At 45.4% G+C, this 27,782-nt stretch overlaps 1 protein-coding gene across 1 annotated transcript; it reads left to right on the top strand.

Moving 5' to 3' along the window:
• Positions 1-7,277: 7,277 nt before the first annotated feature.
• On the top strand, positions 7,278-26,249 carry LOC119389754 (beta-hexosaminidase subunit alpha). Its single transcript, XM_037657132.2, has 13 exons — positions 7,278-7,431; positions 13,411-13,723; positions 16,662-16,730; positions 16,820-16,869; positions 18,029-18,139; positions 18,370-18,468; positions 18,818-18,956; positions 19,978-20,170; positions 21,597-21,753; positions 22,844-23,039; positions 24,910-25,000; positions 25,609-25,713; positions 26,096-26,249. Exons 1-13 carry the CDS (start codon positions 7,336-7,338, stop codon positions 26,178-26,180), a joined length of 1,704 nt encoding a protein of 567 aa, XP_037513060.1. The 5' UTR covers positions 7,278-7,335; the 3' UTR covers positions 26,181-26,249.
• The last annotated feature ends 1,533 nt before the right edge of the window (positions 26,250-27,782 follow it).

Genomic DNA, 27,782 nt, shown 5'->3' with positions numbered 1-27,782 from the left:
GCCTTAGCTTTAACATGTTCAATGTGACTACGCCAGCTCAGTTTTTCATCATATATTACTCCCAGATATTTAATACAGTCCACTTGGGGAATTCTTTCTTGCCGATAGTGAAGAGAAATATTAACAGGCATATGCAAAGGAAAAACAATTATGGCACTTTTGGTAACGTTTAGTTGCATTCGAATATCTTCAAACCAGGAGTCTAATGTTGCTAAATATGATTGCAACGTTGAATGGAGTAAATGTATATCATAATCAGATGCGAAAAACGCAATGTCATCTGCGTATACATACACTTGTACCTTATCACACAGTGGAATCGAACTTAACAAGATATTAAATAAAACAGGTGAAAGAACAGAGCCCTGGGGAACACCTCTCGTTTGACTATGCTTAGACGTAGAAACGCCTCGTTGGGAGCAATAAAATTTCCTATCTTTTAAAAATTCGTACAGCCAATTTGTAATATATTGTGGGAAATTTAATTCGTTGAGGGCATTAAGGAGAATGATATGTTCAACGCTATCATATGCCTTGGCTAAATCTAGGGTTACTAAAGCCGTGACTATAACCACTGCTTCTTCTTTCTCGGCTCTGGGCAATGGCGCCAGCCCACTACAGGGTATTAGTGGTGAAGCGGGCGCGGCTTTAGCTGAGAGCGTAGCCAATCCCTGTCTTGCGCAATTATGACACATGCCGACTCTACCGAAAATGAGAAGGATGTTGTGTGGCGCTTGCCTAGCCTCTTGTCTTCGTGCTTTACTTTGTGAACAGAAAAAAAAGGCATTCCGTTGTAGAATGCTATCAACTCGCTCAAGCCGATACACCACTCTATAAAACGCGCATGCAACCACGGTCAGAAAGTCATTGCTTGAAAAGAAGCGATAATATGTGCGTTTGGATGGTCCGGTCAAGACACATTAAAAAGGGCTTAAAAGAAGACAAAGAACGAACCTCTTTCATAGACAAATGTCTTTATTATTCCCACCAATTTCATTGTTAGTCGCACTGGCCATTTGTTTCTTCGCTCCTCCTTTGGTTTTAGGCATAGTTGTTATTGTTTTTGCAGTCTGAATGCGCAAGAAAGTTATCTCTCTAATTGCCTTCAATTTATTCATAAGTTACCCACTGTGCTCAAAGACGAATTATGTCTCAAAAGCAGTGGACAGTGGCATGTCCTGGAGCCGAAAACGACAGCATAACCCCTCCCCTCCAACCCCTTCCCCTCCCTGGACACACTCACGCACACACACTTCTACTTTAGCATCTGCATATGTCAGTGCTAGCTCGCAGTAGACGTAAAAAACCAGTTCTCTTGTTTGTGTCACTAGCGTCGCTTTATTCTGGGGTTGCTGCTTTGTATATCACCTGTAGAACTAGTTTAGAGCAGAATAATTTCACTCGCACATTTGTGACGGGAGTCGCTGCCCTTGAATTGCTTCTTATCTTCTAGGGTTGACGTTCCTTCGGTGGACATTAAACCTTCGGCTCTACAACCGGTTCATCCGAAAATCCACGTTTATACGTTCGGATTCCAGCTCGAATCATTTCCGGTTTTTGTAGTGGTGGCTCGCCTCACCGCCTGTGAATGACACTATAGACGAATACGATGTGCGAGACAGCGCTACCATGTCATTGAGTTCCTTACAAAAATTGCTGGAGGGAACCATAGAGCCACGGTTACTCAGTCATACTAAATGATGGTCAGTACGTGGGCTTCCTCATCTTTATGTTTTGTGGCATCAAACGTGCTAGCGGCGTTGCTTATCATACTTTATCTTTTTAAGTTTCCAAGCAAACATAGTCTCCGAAGGACAGTGCAGTTAGTATATGCGTACTTACGTCACCATTGCGAATTTCACTGATTATAATCCGTTATGTTATTGAGAATGGTCAATTTGCAAAGTAGTAAATCTCGAATGAAACTTCAGCACACAGAAAGGGACAGAGAAAGGACGAGACAGAACGAAGTGCTACACTTCGACCTGTCGCGTCTTTTTCCCTGTCCCTTCTGTGTACTGAAATTTCATTATGGATCTGTGCCAGCACGCCCAACAGCGTACCCTAACAGGTAATGAATCCGTTCCAGGTAATGAATCCGTTAGAAGGGCGAAACCTAGGCAAATTTATGTACTACCCACAATTATCATAATGGTGGAACCGTACATCTCCCGTTGACACTATGGCACCAGAGTCCCCTCTATAGTAATCTTTGTAACCAGCACTACATGTATTGGAAATTCTCTTCTAGACAGTGTCAAATGTCGACCAGAGCTGACATGTTGACGAAATTCTCGAAATTAACGATGCTGTCGCGTTGCATAGCTGCTCTGTAGAATCGAACATCGCCAGCAGCGGAAGTAAAAAATTTAACTCTGACTGGCTGATCTATTCTTGAGGAAAACGAGAGTCATCAAAATTACGAGGTACGTCGTCGAACTTTAATAATTTACGTCGTCGAACTAAATACGTCGTCGAACTTTAATCTACATGGGTGGCCAACCAAATGTGCCATATGTACGTACAGCATACGGTCCACTGTTAAAGAGAACACACCATTTGCTTTCTGCCATCAATACTGGCTGATATTTGGGGCAAGGACCCGAAGAAAATTTCTTTATTTGTAAACGTATACGCCTAATTCATTACATTAGGGGCTTTTTACGAATGTGGGCACAAAAATTCTTCACTTATACAGCTTCTCATTATCGGCTCGCTATTCCATTTAACCTTGGACGTGACTGTGCATGTCGCGCATCGCTCGGATGCATTCGAGAAGTACAAAAGTGTGTGCATCGTGCACCAATGATAAATTGATAACATCAACGATTCGGTGATAAATGTGCACCGTGAAAAAGGAAAAACATGTACGCGTGGCAATAAGACAAAATTTGGTAGCGCGGTAGTCTCATTAAGTCTAACAGATAGTTAATGCATATGTTGGTGCAGCTCGAACTGTTAGACTCCTTCAAGTACACATGACAATAAGTGCAAGTACATCGACAGCACGCTCGCTTATCATGCATACCGTTATCGATTGTTATCAGGGGCGTAGCCAGAAATTTTTTTCGGGGGGGGGGGGGTGTTCTGATAACAGCTTTCGCTGTGAAGATTCCTATCTACGGGCCTGATGGCTATGCTATGCCTTACCTCTCTCTCTCAGTCCGTCTTTCCATTCTCCTCACCCTCACTTCCCTTTCCCGCCCTTTCCTACACCATACTATGCATGGCTTTGCTATGCTTCCACTTCGCTTTGCACAGCTGCGCCGAGTTTTGAGCGGTCGCCGGACACGGCTGGAACTCAAGCTTAAACAGTTTCGCTGTCAAAAAAAAAAAAATTGTGACAGTTTTAGGAGCTTGCTCCTTTTGCTGCGGGGTAGTCTCTCGTCCCTCGTGCCGTGTACGCTAATTCTCATTGCTCCCGCTAGAGGCGCAGCTGTGCTCTCCGTTGATTCAAGAGCGTTCACTAGATGGCGCGCCGCCGCTCTTGCGGCGCTCCGCTCTCGGCGCGTGCTCTAGTTTGATAGGAGACCGCTAGAGGGTCGCGCCTTAGATAGCGCTCACTCTTGGCGCGCTTCCTTTCTCTTTCGCCGGACACCACTCAGTGCACTTCTCTACCGCTACTCATCATGAACACCGAAGAAGCCAAGGCAGCAGCGCGGAGGGCTCGCAATGCAGCAGCAGTGCGGGCTCGCCGCCAAGACCCCGCGGTGAGAGCTCGCGAGGCCGAAGAGAGGCTCCAGCGCCGACAGCAAGCACAAGCCACTATCAGCACCGAGGCGGCGGCAGCAGCGAGGGCTCACTGCTGCCGCCGTTATTATACAAAGTCATTATACTAAAAGGAAAACGTTCTGTCGAGCTTATGTGATCCGTAAATAAGCTCTTGAACAAAATGTATATGCTGCATAAATATGTAAATTTGTGTATATAGTGCATCGATATGTAAATTATAAACACTGTGTATATAATGTGTATATAAAATCACACAGCAACAACTCTTGTATCACTTCTTTATATGATGATGACTAAGCAGATGTACAGAGAATTCACGGTTTACCGGATTTAACCTCTGGAGCAAGCTCCTTCATCATCATTCACTTCGTGGATATGCTGTGATATTTTTTTTCTTCGTCAAACTTAACATTTCCAATGTGCACGCACTATTTCTGCGGGATACACCCACTTAGGCGTGGGTTCGATCTTCGGCGGCGGCGGCTGGTTCCCAGTGAGGCTGGAGGACATTTACGCTATCGCAGAGTGCTTTGAATGCGCATTGAAGAGCATAAGGCGAAAGCTAATTCGAACCCCTCCGCTGCAGCATCTTTCACATTTCACATGTGCTATCTATCTATCTATCTATCTATCTATCTATCTATCTATCTATCTATCTATCTATCTATCTATCTATCTATCTATCTATCTATCTATCTATCTATCTATCTATCTATCTATCTATCTATCTATCTATCTATCTATCTATCTATCTATCTATCTATCTATCTATCTATCTATCTATCTATCTATCTATCTATCTATCCGCTTTATGCGCATATGCCCTGTTCTGAAGGCTCATCACATCGACATCTCATTGACATCACATCGACATCATTGCATCTACAGCAGTCAGCAGTCTTGACGAAGCAGCGCTTCGTCAAGGCTGCTGGTGTGAATCTGGCATCAGCGTAAGGCCGTGAAAACAGGCCCTTTGTGTGAAGACTTGTCATTAGTCCTTATCGTATTATACAACGCTAGGACAGCTACAGTGACGGCTAACGGCTTCTTTTCAGATTCGCGTACCCAACTGATATGGTCGGCGTAGTTGCATGCAGTATATGTGCAATCATGTGAGAGAGGCTGTCAGAGCATTTGCGTGCAGGAATGAATAACGAGAGAGAGGGAGGTTAAAAAAAAGAAAAAAAGAATGGCGAGGCTTGCACTAAGTCGCGCAAGGTTTGAAACAGCGAAACTGGATGATTCTGAAGTCTAGTCTGGTTGCTTCTAGGCTGCTGCTTGGCTTTAGCTAGGTTAGTCACGACTCAGATGTCCAAACTCCAGAACCGAGCGTTCGCACCTCTCATAGAACGACCCTTCTTTATCTATGTCATCGATCACGATCAAGAAATCCGATCGGCATCGGGCCCTGTTGCGATCGAAAAGTGATCTTCTGATATCGGCACTATTTTTCTTAGTAAAGGCTATATTTTTATATAATTCTCTACTTTCGTTCTTTTTTTGTGACGCCAGGTGTTGACGTCTACGGCCCTCAACATCAGACAGTGATTTCGTGGCTCTATTATAGCAATTGTCTAAACCCGCTGCGTATGTGCGGTGATGCTGGTGCGGCGAGACAAACTGCTGACTGCGCAACGCGTGCACTGATTAGGCGTTTGCACCTGCTTCTAAAGTCAATAGATAGCGGTGATAAACGTTCTTTATCATTCCTTGCTGACATTATGATTTGCATTGTCTTTCGAGATAGGAACATAACATTTGGTGTTGCGAAAACACCTCTTTGTAAACCAGAGGCCTTGTTGTGAGGAGGTGATTTCGAGGCAACTGAGGCTTCTCTTTTGCGATCTCCATCCGGTTCCGTGTGTCATTCCAAATCTTTCCATGAGATTCTTACGGAAACATATGGCGAATATATGGCAAATATGTTGACTCTATGTGAATTCCGTAAGAAAACCTAAGAACTTATTTGAATGACATACAGAACGTTTCAGTAGCGGTGGTTGCAGTTATACAGAGCAGACAGCTCTTGAATACTGCAAGCATAATTTCTGTAATTTTACGTACGAAAACCACGATATGATTTCGAGGCACGCCGTGGGGAGGACTTCGGATTAATTTTGACAACATGGGGTTCTTCTAGTACCTTCTTTAAGCATTTCGCCCCGATCGAAATGCGACCGTCGTGGCCGGTAATAGGACCCACATCCTCGGGCTGGGTAGCGCGTCACATTCAACACTGTAAGTATATATGATTTGGTTGAGGAGACAATTCTCCAGACCAGTGATGCACGGCATGGGGCCCGCGAGCAGTCGAAAGCGTGAGAGGACGTGCTAAGGATAACAACCGTTGCAATAATGCCAGGTATAGACTGCTTTTCCGCAACAAAAAAGTGCAATATTTCCCTCCGAAATGTGGCCCGTAAGGCTCCCAGAGAAGTTCGCTTTTACTATCGTTGGTTGTGAACAAGTGTCGCCTTCTTTTTGCACAAGGAGCTTTGAACAAAGTATTGTGCTTGTTGAAGACAGGTGGGCTGCTTGACAGGTTCGTTGTTTTTCTCCCTCTTCCCTGATCGGTGCGACTGTCGATGTCCTTTGCATTGCATTATTGTATTTGCTTATATTGGTGATGAACTATGCCCCAGGTTCCCTTTGTTATGAATCATTTCGGTAGCCAAGAACCTGTTTTGTGTTTGACAGCAGATCACTGTTCATTTTGAGTGCCACTGGCTTAATCATTATTCCTCGTTTACGTATAGGCGGTGCCTTCGCGTCTCTTCAAAGTTTTCCGCCGCGTCAACTTGGCGTGCAGTGGCGCGGAGCGGAGCGGGGGCATTTCGTAACACCACAACCGCCCGAGTCGCGTTATCTTCCCGCGTTTCGCGATACTCCGATGCAACTTTGCTCTGTAGACATTTTCATAGCTCGGCTTGGCCCCTTGCCTTCTTTTACAGTCGCCACCCGCGTGCAGGGACCTCGTGACTCCCATATTATATCCGCTCGTCGTCCTGCACGTTTTTAGACGCTTGATAAACCTCCCTGCCTCTCCGCCTTCGTTTCTCACTCTCCTGTATCCCTGGACGTGTGTTCTCGCGTCGCGGTTGTTGGTTTATTTCATCACGAAGAAGCCGGCTCAGCCGAGAAGAAAGTTTTTCCGGTCATCACTCGCAGCTTTGCTCGGCGCTGCACGCCTTGCACCACCACAGCCGAGTCGTTCGACGTGCCTCGTCGGATTGCCCGCAGGAACAAGGGGAGGTCGTGTGCCGCGAGAGTCAAACTGGTTTACAATCGGCGACAGTCAGTGCAACCGAGCGGACCGACCGACCACCCCCTCCGGGACACATTGGTCTAGCCGGCACCAGTCCAACAACAACACACTGAACTCGTAGCCCGAGCGAGACGCACAAGCCTGTCTGCGTTCAGCCGCGTAGAGCGGCGAACGGTCAGCTGTTCAGAGACCGCCCAGTCTGCTGCTGCTCCTGCTGCTGCGGCTGCTGCAACGTCCTTGACAAGTTTTTGATATTATTTGTAGCGCGGTTCAAAAACGACGCGTTTTCGCGGACGTAACACAGCGACGAGGAGGAGTACTGCGAACGAGGAGGCATCATGACTTCCTCGTTGCTCAAGATTGTGCTGCTTTTGGCGCCGGTGATATTGGCCTACGCTTTCATAACCTACATCGAAGTTCGCCTGCCGCTTCCGGTGAGTGTGTTGAAAGGGGTGAGCGCTCGACGCGCAGCTCTCGCTTCGCCAAACCTACCCCGACGAACTGGATTCGCACGCTTTGAAAGAGCTTTTGTGCGTGGTGCTAGGCGGCGATGCAGGCGCTAGTATATCTCGCCGCGATAGATATATTTCTTGCTGTCTTGTTCGCTCTTTCGTGTTTATTATTTTTCTCACTTTTGCGTTACGATCAGTTAAACCGTTGGTGTTAGAAAGTGAGGAACGAGAATTTCCTGAACGATAAAAATGAAAGAGACATCGTGCTCGGCGTCAGAAATTATGGGAATACTTAATAAGGCACGATGAAATACAGTTGCTTTGTGCTCCTTTCCTCTCGCATTCCTTCGTATCACATTGATGTTTGTAGGCGCGAGTCATACAGAAGTGTAAATAATACTATCGAGTATTATTCACACGCATATTGGGGACGATGCATGAAAGCTATGTTATGAAAGCTCCTCATGTGTGTAGCATTGCTTAATTCGTAAGCGGTCACATGTAACACCATCGGAAATTTCCGAAAGCAATTCTACATGTTACATTCAGTGATGCAGAATCCACGTGCCTTAGACAAGCTTTAGCGCTTACCAACTGTAATAATTTTTTTGGAAATTGAAGCTGAAATTGCGGTGTGAGAGATATTAAGAAAAAGAGAACTGTAACTAAAGAGAACTGTAAGAGAACGTAACTCTACCGCCATGAAAGAAGAAGATATGAAGGAGCAAACGAGGGGGGGGGGGGGGTAGGGGGTGCAAGGAAAGTGCGTGTACGAGGTCAGCGTTACCGTAGCTTTCGCTGCACGTACGCACTGGCCGTTTTGCAAGTTTTTAAACGCGTGAAGCTGCGCGTACTGCCGCAAGGAAAAAGTAAACAAGGAAAGACAAGGCTGCAATTGCGAAGGAATGCCCGACTTACGCTTTCTGAATAACGCGGGTGGGAGCAGCCACTTTGCTATGTCGTACTGCAATGTATCGTGGTGAAAGAAGACTCAATAAGCTGTATTTCGACTTCACAAATCCGGTTTCTCATTAACTAACCTCCGTACAGTTTGCAATGAATCAGAAACATTAGATCACTTTCTTCTCTCATGCCGCCACGTTGCCTCGCTCCGCCGAGTGTTTCTTGAAATGCCGACTGGTAAGCTGGGTTTAAAATTCATTACTTCAAACCTGTTGTCATTTGTAGCCTATTGGTACAAGCCGCAGTGGTATTCTGACTGCGCTACAATTCATTGAAGCATCCGGAAGATTACACTGCTAGTGCTACCGACCACAGGAAAGAATTTCTTTTTCAATCTTTTACTTTGAATGAACATCTATTATGCTACACTTAATTACGTCGCGTTTCGTCCTTCTCATTTCTTTTGATGTTACATAGCGTCTAGTATTCCTTTATTTAATGTTTTTCACTCATTTCCCTCTATAATCGGCAGTGCGGCCAATCCCCCTCGTGAGTACGAGCCGGTTTCCCTAGGCGACAAAGCAAAACAAGACTGGCCGTGCTCCGTTTCATACTGTAGCTGGTCGGTCGCTGTGCAAGCTAGACTGATTTTCGCATACTGCATTATGGCCGGACCAGGTAGAGGAGCGAAGCGTGTCTGAATGTCTGAATTTACCCAGTAAAGCTTATTCCGAAGGGATATTGATCTGATCTAACGGCAATTTGACTTGGGGCAGCCGGATTGTTTGGCTGCTCAACAGCGGCGATCTTCGTGCACTTGCCAGTTTGCCGACCGCCCCTCATCATCACACAGCCCGCACCAAAAGGACCAGATTCTCGGTTCCCGACATAGCTCGTTAACGAGTCCGCCGCGCCGCCGGCGTTTTGCTGCAGCGTCACGCCGTAATTACCTTTAATCGCGTCCATTTAGAAATGTCAGTCCCACCGGTCTCTCCGCGATGTACGAACGCCAGCAAACGTCCCTTTGATGAGTGCTTCGGCGCCGAAACTATGTACCGAATGGAAATGTATTCCGGGGAAGGAAAAAGTGAAACAAATAAAAGCCTGGCAAGTGAAGCGTCCAACTGTCGAAGCACCTGCTGCATGTGTGACCTTCCGTGTAGCTTTTTTTGCTGGCTCTAAGGGGCGCCGCACATTCTTCCATGCCGCACGTGGTGGAATGCTTAATTGCGAAGAGGTTGCCTTCACGCTTGCCTGCTGAGAGCCGGAAACTGCGTGACTGAGCTTCTTAATTACGGTTTCGGTCTGATATTAAGTTAGGTTGCAATAGACGCGAAACAGGTTCACTTCCAGAACGGTATAGTACCACTCATATAATAGATAGATAGATAGATAGATAGATAGATAGATAGATAGATAGATAGATAGATAGATAGATAGATAGATAGATAGATAGATAGATAGATAGATAGATAGATAGATAGATAGATAGATAGATAGATAGATAGATAGATAGATAGATAGATAGATAGATAGATAGATAGATAGATAGATAGATAGATAGATAGATAGATAGATAGATAGATAGATAGATAGATAGATAGATAGATAGATAGATAGATAGATAGATAGATAGATAGATAGATAGATAGATAGATAGATAGATAGATAGATAGATAGATAGATAGATAGATAGATAGATAGATAGATAGATAGATAGATAGATAGATAGATAGATAGATAGATAGATAGATAGATAGATAGATAGATAGATAGGCTAGAGCATACTATCGCTCAGGCCGACCCCTCTGCCTTTCTGTAAATAAACCTCTCTCTCTCTTGTTAAATTGTTATTTATTTAACTACTGGGAGCTTTTTCTTTGAGCAAATGCCGCAGACGCCCACAACGCGGTACTCACGGTGCAGAAATGCGACGCTCGCCGAGAACACATTAGAGCTAACGTGAAATACGTTAACATAATCTCTACCGACATGTATGGTTACATGTGAAATACACTTAAACCTAAGAAGTATATTGGGTTTCAAGAAAAAAAAATTCCCATGTATGTGTTCTTACGCCTTTTTCTTAGGTAAGCGATACCTGTTTTGGTATCGCCAGCGAGGAGAAGGGACAATTAAAATGGACAGATGCTATACCACGATCTAAGCCACTCGAAAGGAGATTGAGTGATCTCAAGCCCGGAACCTCGTCGCCACAACATGTGCGTTGTTGACAACACGCCGCAGTTGTTATCGGGCATGTTTTATTACAAGTCAGCAATGTTTTGGTGCGCGCCTCATCTGTTGACATGCAAGGTAATGTGCTGAAGTGTTACGGAATACTCATCGAGTCTATGCAAAGGTACTGGTATAATCTTCTTGCTTGAGGGTCAATCGCGTTGTATATAACAGCTGAAAAAAGAACACTTTTATATGCGCACTGCCGTTGCTCTGCCTTCGTCGATATCTCTCTTGCGGGATGCTGCAATAGGTGGCGTCCATGATGCAGTGGTAGCGTCTGGGTACAGCGCATGCGCAGTATACACATCACCAAGCATCACGCGCTGTAATGCACGCACGCACACGCACACACTTAAACACACACGCACGCATAAGTACTTGGAAACACAAGCGCTCACACGCACGCACGTATGTACGCACGCATGCACTACACAAGCGTGAATGCATGAGGAAGACGTAAGGTGGCTTCTCCTTAAGAAACCGCTTTGTGCAGAGAAGCTAGCTTTGACGGGAACTTTCAAGTGAGCCAGCTAAGCACGCACGCATGGGCAACGCTTATGGAGAGACGCGAAGCTACTATCATTTATACAGAGAGAATGAGATAAAGGTTTGGCGAAAGGAAGGGAGCTTAATTGTAGCACAATTGTAGTGTTTTGTGTGCAAAGAGGAGCTGAAAGCGTTCTTTAGTGAACCACGCCTTCGATGTCCCGCTGCGCCTTTGAAAACAGGGCTAGGTGACCATCATAGCCTAACGCGCACTGATTCGCATTCCTTCGTCAAACCATAGAAGGCACGCAACTTTGTGGCGTCCTCACCATGCGCGATGCGGCGATTGTTGGTGCAGCCATATCTCGGTCGCGTCGCATAGGGAAAGCGAGGGGGAGGGGTGATAGGTTTGAAGGTCACGAGGTGGTTTGTCGAATTACTTTCACGCTTCTTTTAAATTACACAGTTTCACTACGCCAGGGTTAGTGCGTTATGCAATATTCCGGGCTAGCCTTGCTGTTCCTTTGAGCAACAGTCTGCTGTAACAACAGGAGACTACATAGTTTAATGAAAAATTAAAACAACAACACGTGAACAAGGCTTTTGTACAGAAACCGAAACGTCTTAAAGATTTTAAACCATTTCATTTTTGGCCTGCATATCTTGTGTTCTCTTACTTCATTGTGCCTCCTCCCGACCAAACGATTTTATCGTCGAACAGTCGATTTCAGGCTACATAGTTTAGGATCAACGGAAGGCTATGGCGTTACTACGAAGCGGTCTGTTTGAACGACAGCCATGAAAAGAGGGAAAAAAATTACGGAATAAAAAAAGGAAACCAATCGAAGCGTTTATGACATATCGCATAATATATGACTGACAGCCAAGCCGCTTTATGCGTGTCGTTTGATGCGGCTGCCACGTGTACACGACCGTACAAACTCCCTCGCGTCTAGCGTACCACCGCACTACACTGTGAGAGAGGAAGGGAAGTTATACTTTCGAAGGCATAACTGCATATGTAACACATGTGTTTAATTTTCTGGTGGCAAACCCTTCGCGATCATTTTAATTTCTTCGTACATACTTGGAAACCCAGTGAGCACGATGGGACACGCGGTGTCATGTATATACGTTGTCCGACCGTTGAAGGCAAATATTTGCAGTCCCTGGAGAGCACATGCGAAAGCCTACGCTCCCACGAGACACTTAACTACTTTGATGTTTTCAGTCGATTGCACTGCTACATTCCATGCTTTACTTGTTCTCTTGCTCTCGCCCTAAACACTGGTTCTGCATGCTGAGACTTGGTTGTCGTGTGTTACTTCACGATTAATTTACTTTTAATGCGCTTCAACACTTCAGTCATTGTAAATTAACGTTTGCATCGCTTGCATGCTCTTACTTTGAATCACCTTATTTCACGGGTCAGAGAAACTCCGGCCTCGGTTCACCGTTTGTACATCTGTGCGCGGGCAGCGCTCGCCTTCTATCTTTTTTTTTTCTTTTGCCAGTCTCACATTCCCTTACCCCCAATGTAGGGTTGAGAAGCGGACGCTCGTCTTGTTAACATCCGTGTTTTTCATGTACTTGATTGATCTCTCTCTTAATTCAAACTTGATTCACTTTATGCGCTAATTATCACTTCTAATTACTTTTCTCACCCTTAATGTATGAGGTCCTCCCCCCCCCCCTCCCTCCACTGAACCTTTCTGCTCCTCACCCGGCGTTGCACAACTTTCGGGATAGGCTGCCTAACTTTTGGTAGTGTTGGTGTCCACGCCGCCGGACGGCGCTTTTATTATTATTATTATTATTATTATTATTATTATTATTATTATTATTATTATTATTATTATTATTATTATTATTATTATTATTATTATTAGGCATACAAGGTGTTTGCCCTAATAAAAGTTTCAAGTGGGTCGCGCTGAATAATAACGGTTCTCGTCACATCACTGAAAGTAAGCAGTATCGTCCTTGGTCAGTACTAGGGAGGTAAACCCTTTTGGAATTATGCTAACGTTTTCCGTACTGACGATGAGTAGTTTAGGTGTACGTCTTGAGCGCGCTCCAGGTGTTTCGTTTCTACACCAAGAAATGTACTCCATTGCTGCCCTGACGAAGATAAGTCCACTTGTCAAAACGTAACTCCAGCGGCGTTCTTCGTTCAACGATTTTTCTTTACTCCGTCTGCGACAGTTCTCTTGTCATGTTGCTTACGAATGACTCCTGGACTGACACGCACGTTGCTGCACGTTAGCATATAATGGCAACTGTCGTTTATACTTAATTTATACGACATTCTCTCCGTTTCGGCGCGCCCAGGGCAAACGGGCTCCTCCGGGCTCTCCGTGGCCGGCGCCGCAGCGATGGCAGTCGTGGCCGCTGCAGCGGAGCCTGGACCCGGAGACGTTCGCGCTGAGTTCGGCGGCTGCCGAATCGTGCGACGTGGTGGCCAAGGCCCTGGCTAGGTACCGCAAACTGGCCTTCCTCGGTGACACCTCAAGAAGATCTGCCGGAGGAGAAGGAATCTCGGCCATCGTCGACCACGGAGTCCTACCGGCTCTCAGGGTCGAAGTGGCCAACTACGAGGGGCCGGAACACTGCGGATACCCCCAGCACAAGAGCGACGAGAGTTGTACGTAGTAAGCGGGCACGCACTGTGGAATAATAATAATAGTAATAATAAGAATAATAGCAGCAGCAATAATATCTGGGTTTCGCGTGCCAAAACCACAATATGATAATGAGGCAGGCCGTAGTGGAGGGCACCGGAAATTCCTGCCATCTGGTGTTCCTTAACGTGCACTGACATCGCACGGCACACAAACCTCTAGCGTTTTGTCTCCATAGAAATACGACCGCCGCGGCCGGGATCGAACCCGTGACCTTGGGGTCAGCAGGCGAGCACCGTAGCCGCTGTTCCACCGCGTTGCATCCGCACTGATGAAAGCTTGTAGATTACTGTGAAGTACGTGCTGCCAGACTTGTTCGTGCTGCGTTACGCACCCTAAATGCCGTGGCCACTTAGCACGAAAATATTGTCCCCTTTCCCCTTTCTTGGTTTTATTTGCACTATGGTCCGCAGCATAGTAGATTGCTGTGTCATTTTCTGAAGTTCCGCGTCGCTTCTGGCCCCTTTCTGTCGCCCTTCTAGTTCACCTGCGGGCAAATACCGCAGCCAGCGTTGTCACGCAACGAACAACGGACGCGTGTCAAGCACGACGCGGCTTCTGAGATCACGCGTGTTTACTCAGTCTGCGAGCCGAAGCCGCTTTAGATTTATGTTGCTTGCCGCCGGTTGACAAACCGAGTTGGAATTAGCGCTGTACTCGGGTGACAGGCAACAGAACTTGAGCTCATGTTTCCACAGTACTCCAATACCTTATTTCGTTCATGAGCCAGGTAATCTAGCAACACCGGCACTAAATTTTATCGTAGATAGAAAACCGCTGAGTCTGCGCGAATGGTTACGAAAATCTTTTGTTTTCGACAGCAGATTGTGCGAGCAGTTATCAAAAGTTGGCTGCATGCAGGTTCGGGCGAGGCAGTGGAATGCTGCGGCCTTGTGTTATGACTACGGCCTTCAAAACAGTTGAAAATCACTTTGGCCTTGTGTATGAAGCACGTTTGACATTTAGGCTGCGTGCTCAGGCTCGGGAAATGTTCTGCCTATTTTCTGATTCTACATCTCTTAATTTTTGTTCCCTATCTGACTGCGCGGGGAGTATGTTTAGCGTAAGGACATTCATACGAAATAATAATTAGAATTACGCTGTGGTTCTAAAATATAACGGCATAAAGTTGTGGTGGTTCGTCGGTTTATGAATTGGATAAACAAAAAGAGGATTTGTGTCATAACCCTTTGCGGCACGGCATCCTCATTTCGAGAAGCGACTTTTGCGATCTCTGCGCACTATTGGCAAGGAAGAGGCCACAAATACTGCGCTAACGGTAAATTATGCATTATTGTTGCCTAAAGTTCATTTATATATCCCTTCTGGGAAAAATAGTTTGCCTGACACGATCGCTTTGGTGAAGGCACTACCGTGTCTATCGAGACGTTGGACGTGGGGCGTCTCGGCAGGAATTTCAAAATATTTTTTTTAACTTTTTAGGAATGCTCGCTGAGAGCAGATAAGTATCGCGTGTAATTTAACTGGGTCCTTGAACTCGGTTTATGGAGAAATAGAGCAGGACCGACTGTAAAATATTTAGATAATATTTTACGTCTCGATTACAACTAATTGCTTTAAAACACGCTATAATTTATTACAGCATTTGCACTTGCTTTAAATTTGATCTCTGGAATCTTGGCATAAAATTGTCTTAATATCACGAATTTATAAACAACCAATCATAGTGCGTGTCGCAAGGGGTTAGAAACAAACTAAAACGAGCGTTTTGTACCTTTTTTTGTTTTGTTTTAGGTTGGATGCCTATCATGAATATTTTCAATGTGGAAGAAGGAAAAAAAAAAGCCAGCTCGATTGTTTCATTTCGATTGCGTTAGAATACGTATAAAATACAGCTACATTTCATTACATTCAGTGGTTGAAAAACTGCAGTCGTATAGGCCGTCCTTGCGGAGGATAGACTGACGTCCTCGATGCCACGTGTGCATGTGCGGAATGCTGACCTCTAATTTCTAACTTTGTTTTTCTCTTTTTTGTGGGAGAGAGGGTAGCATGAAGCATTCCCCCCCCCCCCTTTTTTTTAGGCAGAGAGAAAGTAACAAAAAAAAGGAACGATGTCTTTGGTTTTCATGACGTATGAACACAGCACGTTGACTCTGATTGGGCGATTGCAAGCGTAACCATGCGCAGCAAGAACGAAAAGAAAAGAAAAAAAGAAGAGGGAGAGAGAGAGAGACCGTTTCTCGACCTACGTAGCAATTTGCAGCAAAAAAAAACAGTAACGACGCAACGTACTTGTGTTATATTGAATCAAAGAAGGAGGAAACAGCACAGGGAACGTGTACACGCGGTAAGAAACGTTCACAATAAGCACGAAGCTGTTTTTGATAATGTGAACCGAGCTGATAAATGCATTTTATGATGACGTAATAAACTTTAAGGAAGACAGAGCTTGCCACGTTATGCATGTCGAGAAATTTCGGTTCATGCCTTCAGCTATGATCTGCGAATCATATACGACAGTAGCAAAAAAAAATTGTAGATTGTAGTGATGTCTAAAAAACATATAAACATAACGCTGGACCCAGCTCTACGTTTGTAGAGCTGTGGATACTGTTGTTGATTGCTAAAGTTTCATCTGTAAATTCTGTTAGGGATTGATATCAGCTGACACATTTCTTGACATATGTTTACTAGCGGTTTATGTAACTACAATAACATTTATCCTTTTTATCAGTCTCCCTTCCTTCATCCTCCCCCTTGTTCCGTTGCAAGTTCTGTAAACTTTTGTAAGTGACTGAATGTTTCACTACTGTGCAGAAGCGTTGTATTGCATGCACTTCTAACCCTATAGAGGCCTGTATGCCGTATGTATTAGTGCCCACAAGACAGGGCTAGCTGAATAACTCGACACGTAACGGTGTTCTTTTCTCTTTGAAGACACACTCAACGTACCTGAGCAGGGAGATGCAATGCTGACGTCTCAAACCGTCTGGGGCGCTTTGCGCGGTGAGTGATATAATGTATCTGGCTTCTCAAACGCATTCTCTAAGACATTCGACAGATGTCATCACAAGTTGTTCGTATCCTGCTTTCAGGGCTTGAAACTTTTACCCAGCTCGTTCACCAAGATCCTGTCAGCAAAGCGGTAAGTGGCAAATAAGATTTTTTTTTACATTATGCATACTCAAGTTTTCCTGACGCTTTTCTGGCGTAAAGTACACAGATCTAGGCTAAATTCTTTTTATTGATATGGTATAAGGAGATGTTAGCGCACAAATAAGGCGCCGACTACTCCTTGCCTCATGAATGGGTCGATCATAGAACATAGACGGTCAAGAATTTCCATATAAAACAGGCTAAGCTTATTCGTCCATATAACGAAATGCAAAATGCTCGGTGTGGAGTTCAGGAACGCATAGCAAGTACATTAGAAGATTCGGAGATAATGTACCCAGGCGGTATATAACGTAGGATGTGGCACAAACTTCATTGTAGAGGGATTTTTCGCACTTTTGTATTTCGCGAGTACTGCTTCTCTTGACTTTAGGTATCTTCTAGAACTCCCTCTAGGCACATTACTCGTAATGTCTTGAAAACTGCCACGCATGTTGCATAACCGATTGCATTGTAATTTTAGAGATAATATAATAGACAGACTTTAAGCAGTGTCGTTTATCGTACTATTGTTCTTTTTTTTTCTTTTTGTAACATCCCTTTTCTATCATCTTTCACTCCCCCTTCCCCTTTCCCCAGCACAGGGTAGCCAGCCGGTCTGAGAACTGGCTAACCTCCCTGTCTTTCCGTTTTTCTTCTCCTCCTCCTCCTCCTTAGAGATAATGCGCCCAGGCGGTATATAACGTAGGCAGTGACACAAACTTCATTGTAGAGGGATTTTTCGCAGTTTTGTACTTCGCACGTACTGCTTCTCTTGACTTTAGGTATATTCTAGAACTCCCTGTTGGCACATTAATCGTAATATCTTGAAAATTGCCACGCATGTTGCACAACCGATTGCATACTAATTGTTGCTGATTGTTCAGGACCTGTTAACTCCCTGTACATGAGACACAAAATAATTTACTCTGACAGTTAATATACTGAGTGCGTGGCTCCGCTGGGCACGACACTGCTACACAACATCCTTAGTGTAAAACAAGAAATGCTGCGCTTAACGTTGGCGCTCACTTCGGAAGTACGCGCGAAATGATGACGTAAATCTCTTGTGGATCCTCGCACTGACGAATTACCCCACTAAAGCAAGAGAGTATTGTTTTATTTTTGTTTTGTTTATGTCTTTTTTACAGTTTCTCGTCAACGTCACCGTCATTGATGATTATCCCAGATTTTCCTACAGAGGTTTGCTGCTCGATTCATCGAGGCACTTTCAACCTCTGAAGCTTCTCAAGCAAAACTTGGTACGTCCTCATGTGCGGTAGCATAATTTCGTATATAATTAATATTGGTTTTTGGCGGCTGTACAAGTTGCTCTGGAAGGTCGAAAGAACCTCATTTTGTAGTGTCACCGTCTTAATTTTATACATCGCGCGACTAGACCTTCGTTACAAGCATGTCGCTAATCTGTACACATGTCCATTAGCTCTTGGTTGCGGTATGCACGCTCCCTTAATTTTTTTTTCGATTGCAGGATGCCATGTCCTACAACAAGTTCAACGTCTTCCACTGGCACCTTGTTGACGACCAGTCATGGCCACTGGAAATGGCGACGTACCCGAACTTGACGCAGGTACGCATAACCCTCACTCGTGCTGATTTTCAATGGCTGATTACCCGAGGTTTATTTCACTGCGAGCAGCAGTTGAGAGCTAGAAAACCATTTTCACCGTAGTCCTTCCGCACCAGTACCATCTTTCTGTTGGGCCATCATACGTCATCGTGCTGCTTCCGTCGTCTCAGGCAACTCCTCATTTTGAACTTCAAATTCACCGCTTGCAAAGAAAGTGCGAAATAACTCTTGTACTGCTTTTGCGGATTGATTTAAAACTGCAGCGATCTAGACGATGATTCGTTGCATCTATGAGTACGGAACAAGATTCGTATTAATGTAAAACACATGCATCTTCTGGTCATTGCAGAGTGCGTACTCTCCGAGGCACGTCTACAGTCGAAAGGACGTCCAGGACATCATCGAGTACGCTCGACTGCGTGGAATCCGCGTTATCCCCGAGGTCGACACTCCGGGACACACGCAAGCACTGGGAAAGATCTTCCCCGGTAAGTCACGTGCTGTTGCGACCTCGTTTATATACGAAGGCCTGCCGTCAAGACTGACGCTCACCCTTCCAGCCTGCCTGGAAGTATACATTGTCGAAGTTTGTAAATAGTGAGCCTTTGTTTATGAGAGTAAAGAGCGCTTGCCGTCGCATAATACTGTCTTTCAATGAAGCGGTCACACTGACTGTACTTCTAGAAGGGCCGCTACAGAAAACAGTTCGCATGGTCCAGATATGCCGAAACAAACGCATTTTTTATAGCATTACCGTCGCGCGATCGAAGTTCCGAGCTTCGTGAACATTGCTCGCGGAGGGGATCGCTTATTTATAAGCGAAACATTGTGGAAAGGAGCGAGAGGGTGGGATGCCTCGGCAAGCTGAACTGTTCACTGCCAGAGAACATTGTGGCCTTGTCTTCCACGCTTCCACTTCGCTGGTGCCACACTTTATGACAAATGGTGTCGTTCTTGAAACTCTTGAGTCCATGAGTCCAGAAGTAAAGGCAGGCATGCTGGCCATTGTGTCTTGGGAAAAAATCATGATTGTCGGATCGTAATTCAAATAAAAGGTGTTTTCTTTTTTCGAAAAGCGATGATATGGCAACTTATTACCACCATACGTAACGCAACCCTAATGCAGAGGTCCTGGCAAAATCCATGCGCTCATTCAGCGTAGGAGATTTCGGAACGATTAAGCTGGGTATTTAGTACCTTACAGCCTCGCTTCGGAACCATAAGTAATCTGTGAAGGTGTGATAGTAGATAAAGTATGAAATAAATTACAGTTACCTTGTGTCATCAGTTATTTATATATCAGCAGTATGTAATCAGCTTTGTGTTGAAGTCTACTGGAATTGTTAACATGGATGATATGAGGAACTTACGATCGCGTAGTGACAAAGAACTTCACGTACGAAGTAAGGTGCTATCAATACTATGCATTTTCTCGTCAACGGCCGCGCATTTTACACTTGTACTAAACATATGAATCCGTACATTGAGTTTCGCCATTTTCTTTTTCAGATATTCTCACGGCATGCTACTTCAACGGCACCCGTGGTAAACCTGACTATCCAAATCACGCTGCGTTCGAGATGCTCAACCCCATGCAAAATTACACCTACGACGTCATGAAAAGCATTTTTCAAGAAGTCATCGAAACCTTCAAGGACAAGTACATCCACCTGGGCATGGACGAGGTCTATTACTCTTGCTGGTTAGTGTAGCAAGCACAGCTAATATGCTAACAGGCGCCCGTAAGATCTCAACAGGAGGGCAGCACGTTACCACCGAACACTTACAACAACTTTGTTATGTAAACGTTCCATTGACGTTAAGAGGCCCTACGCCGGTTCTGGTAACTTGGAACTATCGCGTTATTCTTTCTCGACTCTGCTTGGCTTTTCATCATACATAATGGCGTCAACAGGGCACCGAATGTGACGTCACCGGTATAAGCTGTCGATTGGTTCGCGTGCGAGAGAGAACAGTTCCGATTCAGCATGCTGTCGTGCTTTTCCAAGCAGTCGCACGCGCAACATGACACTTAGGACTATACTAGTCTTCGCTTGTCTTTTAAAGAAATAAGTGGAGAGCGGTAGATAGCGTATATAGGGAGGCAAACAAAAGTAAAAGAAAGAACTCGCTATACCTCCGTCAAAATCACAGTGGTTCGGGGTCCCCTTAATGTTTGTCAGTATAGTCCCACCCGTGAGCCTTACCCGTGAGACACTTTTCTTGGATCTGAGTACGTAGTGCTGGACGCCTCGTTCTTCGAAACTAAGTGTCGTTGGTAGGACACGCGCATTTAAAGTGTGTTCTGTTTCACAAACTAAAATTCGTTCTTATTTGCCTAAGATGTTCGCTTGTCCATCGCTGTCAGGGGCAGTCAGGATGCACAACGCACGTTTTCGCACTTTAGTATTACCAGAGTCCCCCAATGCTAGTATTGAAGGACTCTGGTAGTACTACTCGTATTATTTTCTATTAGTAGCGCGGAGACGCCAGAATTGTTTCTCAACATTTATGTGCAGCATTAAAAAGGAGACATCCGGGCTGATCAATTTTATCTAACCAATGAGCTATACGACCCCTCGCGTATACATAACCGTTAAAAACATTGCGCCCATTACACTAGTGCGCAAGCACCGCACGTCCGCGACGCCAGACAAATTACTTCCCTTTCATATAGCCTGCGTTTTTACGTGCATTCACTTCACTCGATATTCAAAGTACAGCTCCAAGCTAATAATATTATTCTAGCTTTCACCGCTCATTACGTGTAACTCTCCTAAATCACGTGGTGAAAAATGTAAGAAACATCGAGTAAAGACTCATAAAAGTAAAATTACTGTAGACCGCGATATCTTGTTTGCTGTTGTTGATGTTCTCAGCCCCTTTCGTGAACCATTGCAGCACGACCTTAATTTCCAGGCTGCGTTCTGAAGACGTGCGAGTTTTTTTTTTTTTTTTTTTTGGCCTCTAACACGGCAATCGCTTTCTGTAAAGCAGTATTCTTTTCGTATCCGACAACGTACCTCGGAGACTTTATACCGTTCCGTACATTCACATCATATGACTAGTAGGGCGAAGCTGAGTTAAGACGGGCGCTGCCAAACTTCACCGACTTCAACGATTCGCAGGGAGTCAAGCCCCGAAATTGCCGAGTTCATGCGGGAGCAAGGTTTCGATGCCGTCAACCAGGTGGAGCAGTACTACGTCAAGCGAACGCTGGCCAACGTCCAGAATCTCGGAGCCAAGTACATGATTTGGCAGGATCCAATTGACAATGACGTTAATGTAAGTACACCCTTCTAACTTGTTAATTCGTGTAAAATTTTATCGAAGACTTGCGCGTAAATCCTGTGTTGCAAGTGCGCTTGAGCGTCGACTCTTAAAGAAAAAGAAAACTTCGGCGGAGCTTCTTCGAACTGCTACTAAACAGTACTCTTATTTTATTTGCAACTGAGTTACATTATGAAGCGGCATCCCGATATCTCGTCCAAGCTGTAGCTTCTAATAAGCACTATGTACTGTGTAGGGAAAGAATGATGGTGTTGTGTCAGTGCGCGTGAGTCAGTGCGCGTGTGTGTGACGGGACCTGACGTCATCACTGTCGCGATTAGCGCCGATATAAAAGGCAGCCAACTTAAGCTCACTCCTCACTCTTTCTGTAGAACTGTTCCTGAGAATAAACCCTCTTTCAGGTGTAAGCCTAGGTGTTAAGCAATGTCCGCTGAGGTCACAATAGAAATACGGCTGTGTCCAGTATTCGCAAGCCTTTAGTAGGCACCGTGACTCGACTATCTACAGTGGAACGTGATACGCCTGAGATCCTATGTAAAGTTGTTTAAGCTCGCGCGAATTTTTCGCACATGCTCACCCCTTTCTATCTCCCTATCTTTTTATCTCTTAATCCTCTTTCCCTCAGCGTAGGATAGCGAACCGGACGCACGTCTTCTTGACCTTCCCGCCTTTCCTTCCTCCTCTTCCTCTTCCTTTTGTCAATTTATAAATTGCAATGGACTTTTGCTATGCAAACTGCAAAAGTCCATTGCAATTGGACCTTTGCTATGCAATTCCGGGGACATTGCCGGGGACATTGCCGGGGACTATGTCAGGGACATTGCCGGGGACTATGCATTGCCGGGGACTATGCATTGCCGGGGACATTGCAATTGGGCTTTTGCTATGCAATGGGCTTTTGCTATGCAGTGATGTTAGTTCACAAATGTACGTTCTGAACCCAGGCGAATCGAGAAAAATCCACGAACTACTACTCTGCGTATGATGGTCGAGATAGTTCAGTGCCAGACACGGGTTTCTAATGCTATGTGCGTACAAAGTCTTCGGGCGCGCACATCCTTGTACTGCCTACCTGATCATGCAGGCGGCGAATGACACCTTGGTTGAAGTGTGGAAGGACACCTCGCTGGACACCAAGATGAAACGCTGGCAGGACTACATCAAGCCGATTGCGCGCAAGGGCTACCAGATGGTGCTGTCGGCATGCTGGTATCTCAATTACATCAGCTATGGCGAGGACTGGAAAAAGTTCTACAAGTGCGACCCGCGCAACTTCGAAGGTGTGCACGCAGATTCACAATGTGGGCTCGTGTTCTAACAAAAGAACCACCGTTGTGGGCGCTACACAGCTAAGCAGCAGGTCGCGAGCTCGACTCCTGGCCGCAGCAGCCGCATTCTTTTGTGAGCGAAGTGCGGGAACCGACGTGTTCTGAAAGCTAAATGACCGTTGAATGCTAAAAGTTTTGTTAAAGGGACACTAAAGTGAAACAACGAAGCGATTTAGATTGATAAATTGTGCTCTGAAAACTCTAATGACGTTGATTTAATCATCATATGTCTGTTAATAGAGGAGAAAGTCAAGTTGAAAATATACCTTTTAAATTTCGCGGATTTCAAAGTGTGTTTTTCGTATTTTGGCGACATTGGCTGAACGAAATTTACTGAAACTGGGTGTGTTAAGTCTCTGGCCCCCTCAGAGGACGACGTGCTTCATTTTTACCGATTAGGAACGGCGTATGCCCTACAAGACGCCGTCAAAAGCTTTGACGTCACGGTGATTGGTGCAGGAATTTCAAGGTGGCGTCGCCATCCGCATTTTCTTTTCGCGCGTTTTCTCGCTTACCAATCGTCTTCTCGCTGCAAGCGTGGTGACTTTGGCATAGTTGAAGAGTAATTTACTAATACGAGAGAAATCGTTTTTCTCGTTAGTTTTCCTTTAAACTCCGCTAGGTCGGTCGTCCCACTCGCCCCAGTAAGTAGGGCGTCCGCACCAGGAGCTGTGCAGTTGCAACCCGACCATTGGAGGCTCGCGCTCCGTTTTGCCATGCAGGAACATTGCATGGCAAAACAGAGCGTGGGCGTCTGCATGGCATGGCAAAACAATCGAAAGTGTCCCGTGTGCGGGTACTTGCGGGCTTCCGTCAGGGAGCCCGATTCTTTCAAGGGTACGCCGTTTACGAGGTGTTTCGAATGAAGAGCGCGGAAGTGGCGACGACTTCTCCATGCCGTGCACGGAAAATCGCCTATTAGTGCGGGTATATCCGCCATCGTGCTGGATTGTTTCGCATTGTGTTTACGTTCGTTTATTGGCCTTGCGTTTGGCCGGGAGCGCACGTGTGCCTATATCTTACAGATGGATGAGTAGCCCATACAGAGCAGGCCCATGTCTGTACTGACTTTACGTACTGTCTCTACCAGCCAATAATGGACCGTAATCGATCACATTCTACCTAATGCGAAACTAACCTGTCCCCGCTTTATAGAGCATATACAATGGCACGTATGCTGCTGAGGCTAAGCTGGCATTTTTACGTTTATATTTATTACAGACAATTACGAATTGCATTGAGTCGGTGGTTTCCTAAGGCGTGTTCACGTGGCAATAATTTTCGGAATGACACGTTTCGAGATATTCGTACATCAAATGTGGAACGAAATACATCGGAATTTCGGCTATTACAAATATTAAAACGGCATTTTAATGAAAGACTGCGGCGAAAGTTCGAAGGTGCCTGGAATCGAGGTCATGCAATCTCAGAATTCGTTCCAACAGCGCACACGGGTTGCGAGCTCACCGGGTAACGTAAGCGAAATTTTGAATATTAGAGAGTTTTAGTGCTGGGGCCCCAAAGCGGCTTACGTGCTGCGTTCCTTTGTATTCTCCTTGGGTGCGACTGAAAGTACAAAGGATCGCGAGGGCGTGCGGACACAAGCGCCTTGCTGCCCCGGCACTAAAACTCTCTATTAGCCAGTTGTGCTCTTACATTTGTTATGCAAGCAATGTGCAGAGATCAGAATTGTGCACAGACAACATCTAATTGTTATGTTCAGTTTAAACAAAAACAGAAAACTCCTGAGCATGCATGTAAGCGGACGTCGGATGCGGAGTCAGCAAAACCTGAATTCCTGACGTTTTCATTTCGTTTTCAGGCACCGAGGCTGAGAAGGATTTGGTTGTCGGTGGAGAAGCCTGCATGTGGGGCGAATACGTGGACGGCACTAACCTGATTCCCAGGCTATGGTAAGCACGTTATTAGAATATACGTAAGCGATCTCTGTTTATATATATAAGAGGCGCGGTAACGTACTATCACGATGCCAATGGGCGCTCAGCCTCTTTAGTAAGTTTAAGAAAGGGTAAGATAAAAAAAGAAGCATTGATAGGTACTGCCAAAGGATTTTATACTTTTAACCAAACGGTATTTCCTTCATCAATTTGCGGCCAGTTGCGACAATTCATCAAGTGTCGTACATCCACACAACGTTCCCTATTGCAAATTTCGCTGTCGATACAGCTTAAAGACCAATGTTTGGTCACCGTATTCTGACAAAAACATATCGTGCGTGCGTGCGTGCGTTCTGGCACTGCGTTATATTTATTTGTGCTTGTTTTCTGGCCTCGATATGTCCTCGGCGTACTTGCAATCTTTTTACTGTGGTCCATATGTCTTTATTTCTCTCACTCTGTAAATGAGCAGTGCTAATAAAAAATTCATTCATTCATTCATTCATTCATTCATTCATTCATTCTGTACCCGCTCATCCCTAGATCGCAATAGCCATAGCTTCACATTTGCCTGCGATGGCTGTTATGTTATATCTATGTGTACTTTTCTGTCTACATCACAGGCCTCGCGCTTCGGCCGTTGCGGAGCGCCTCTGGAGCAGCGCAGATGTCAACAACACGGATGACGCCAGTTTTAGGCTGGATCAACAGCGCTGCCGCATGCTAAGGTCAGTTACCTGCAGGTAGCAGTGACACCGGGAAATATACGTTGGTTCTCTCCCGGCCAATAATGGACCGTAATCGATCACATTCTGTCGAATGCGCAACCTCGTTGCCAAGTTCACTCCCGTTCGGCTACTGTAGTGCACAGACTGAGTGACCATTGATGATACTTAGACTTAATAAGAAAATACACCGTGGGATTCCCTATTAAAAGAGTCCGTTATTGAAACACAGTTTTTCTGTGCAGAAAGCTTCGCTTTAAGGGGATATATTTAAATCCAATCCTGTTTCCACTCAAGTGTTAACTGTTGGTGAAAAGTACAAATGTCGCCGCTTGCTCTGCAGTTGCTTACGTGACTGCCTTCTTCGTTTGCCTTTCTCCTGCAGGCGCGGCATACCGACGCAGCCAATCCTGAATGGCTACTGCGGCGACTACGAGTGGGATCTGGAAACTCCCTATCACATCGATTAAACGCGCAGCTGGACGACTGCGCGAACTACGTGCCGATTCACCTAACGGCTGACTGAATTATACAAGACAGTCACAAGCGTACAGCAACTCGGAAACGCCTGCGGAATACTTTTGAGCGCTTATAGACTATGTTACGTAAGGCATATGGGCGCCGTCATCATGGGCTGTTAAACGGATGTTTTCTTATTTTTGTATCCCGTGACGCGAACTGATATAGCCAGGAAACGCCGAATGCACCAACCCAACAGTTTTCGTGTGTATACGCCCACCGTAGCGCTGTTCGCTTAGTTCAAGATCAAACACGGCAAGGTTAACAGCACAGCATGGTGGCACCGAAACTCGTCCGTAAAATAGTTTATATTAACAGTAGGACTGTTTAATTTCGACGCCAAGATGGTAATCGTAATTACTCATATAAAAGCAGGAACGTAATCGAAGGTACAAAAAAAAAAAAGCACCGTGCTACATGTGGGCACACGTCAAGAATATTCATCACCAAGTTTGGGCGTTGCAAGGAGACAAGCGCTGCACGCTTTCTTCTAGGGCCTTTTCTTCCCTCTCCTCCCCTCTCCCTGCAGAATAGCAAGTAGGCGAAAAATGCGCTGACTGATCATTCTGCTTTCAATAAAAAGCTCTCTCTCTCTCTCTCTCAGTGGTGATCGCTTATGCAAACTATGAAACACCTGCGTGGCGCGAAAAAAAAGCCATAATTTAAAACAGGAGGCCGCGGGCCCTTCGTTTCTTGGGATGGGGTGAAATGTGACACCAACGCGTGCATACGTCACCTTGAAACGTCCACAGCTGGTCTAAAGTCGCGCTTGCGCGTCCGTCCAGACCGACGCTTCAAACGTAACGCGCGACTTCGGTTTTTCGTCCTATGCGCAGCGCCCGTTGTCGCCAGCAACTATACACCTACAAGCACAGTAAAGAGAAAACAAAAATGTAAATAGCCGGGGCGCGTCGCGTGAACGTGACGCGCTTCCCCTCCTCCGGCTGTTGGGAAAACGCGAAGTAATTTCACGGCTTGCGGACGCTCGCCGAAGCCAATGGGTAGAGCGCCTGTTCTGGCAATGGTGCTCGCCTTCTGGAAGCATGGTCATGGGGCAATTTAAGTTTTTCTCAAATCTTCAGCAATGAACAGATTCGACAAATTCTTTCGGTAAAACGCTCCTCAGATGGCACCATAAAGTGATTAACCGAAGTCCGCGATAACGCTTGTTGGGGTCCCCTTATTCCCTTATTACCCAACTCCAATGAAACTTTCAGCTATGCAATAGCGTGCACTTGAACGAGTCACGGTGCAATACAATAAAAAAATAAACATAGCAAAAACAAACTAGTATATATGGCCCTAATCACAAGCAAGATTCGACGTTTTGGTAACTGAAATTAAAAAAAAAACAAAAAACGAAAACGTCGTTATTGCTCGCCGGAAGTAACATATTACCCAGAATGATCGATGCCACAGAGCGAGGCTGCGCACCTCATGCGACCGTCCGCGGCGCATTGAATACCTTCGGAGCTGCCTTGCTGATACTTGCGTCATCTCCTCTAAGCAACCAATCCTGACACTAATTCTGACTTTTTGCAACCTTTTTGCAA

The sequence above is a fragment of the Rhipicephalus sanguineus genome, chromosome 4, assembly GCF_013339695.2.
Source record: "Rhipicephalus sanguineus isolate Rsan-2018 chromosome 4, BIME_Rsan_1.4, whole genome shotgun sequence".
Classification (NCBI taxonomy): Eukaryota; Metazoa; Arthropoda; class Arachnida; order Ixodida; family Ixodidae; genus Rhipicephalus; species Rhipicephalus sanguineus.
Note: the sequence above shows the minus strand (reverse complement) of the source record. Positions and strands in the feature narration are given on the sequence as shown.

Bases quoted from the DNA above. Each gene is read 5' to 3' on its own strand.
- LOC119389754 (XM_037657132.2), top strand. From the start codon at position 7,336: ATGACTTCCTCGTTGCTCAAGATTGTGCTGCTTTTGGCGCCGGTGATA. The intron at 18,957-19,977 runs GTAAGTCACGTG...TTTCTTTTTCAG, and splicing joins ACTGGGAAAGATCTTCCCCG to ATATTCTCACGGCATGCTAC. The intron at 25,001-25,608 runs GTAAGCACGTTA...TCTACATCACAG, and splicing joins AACCTGATTCCCAGGCTATG to GCCTCGCGCTTCGGCCGTTG.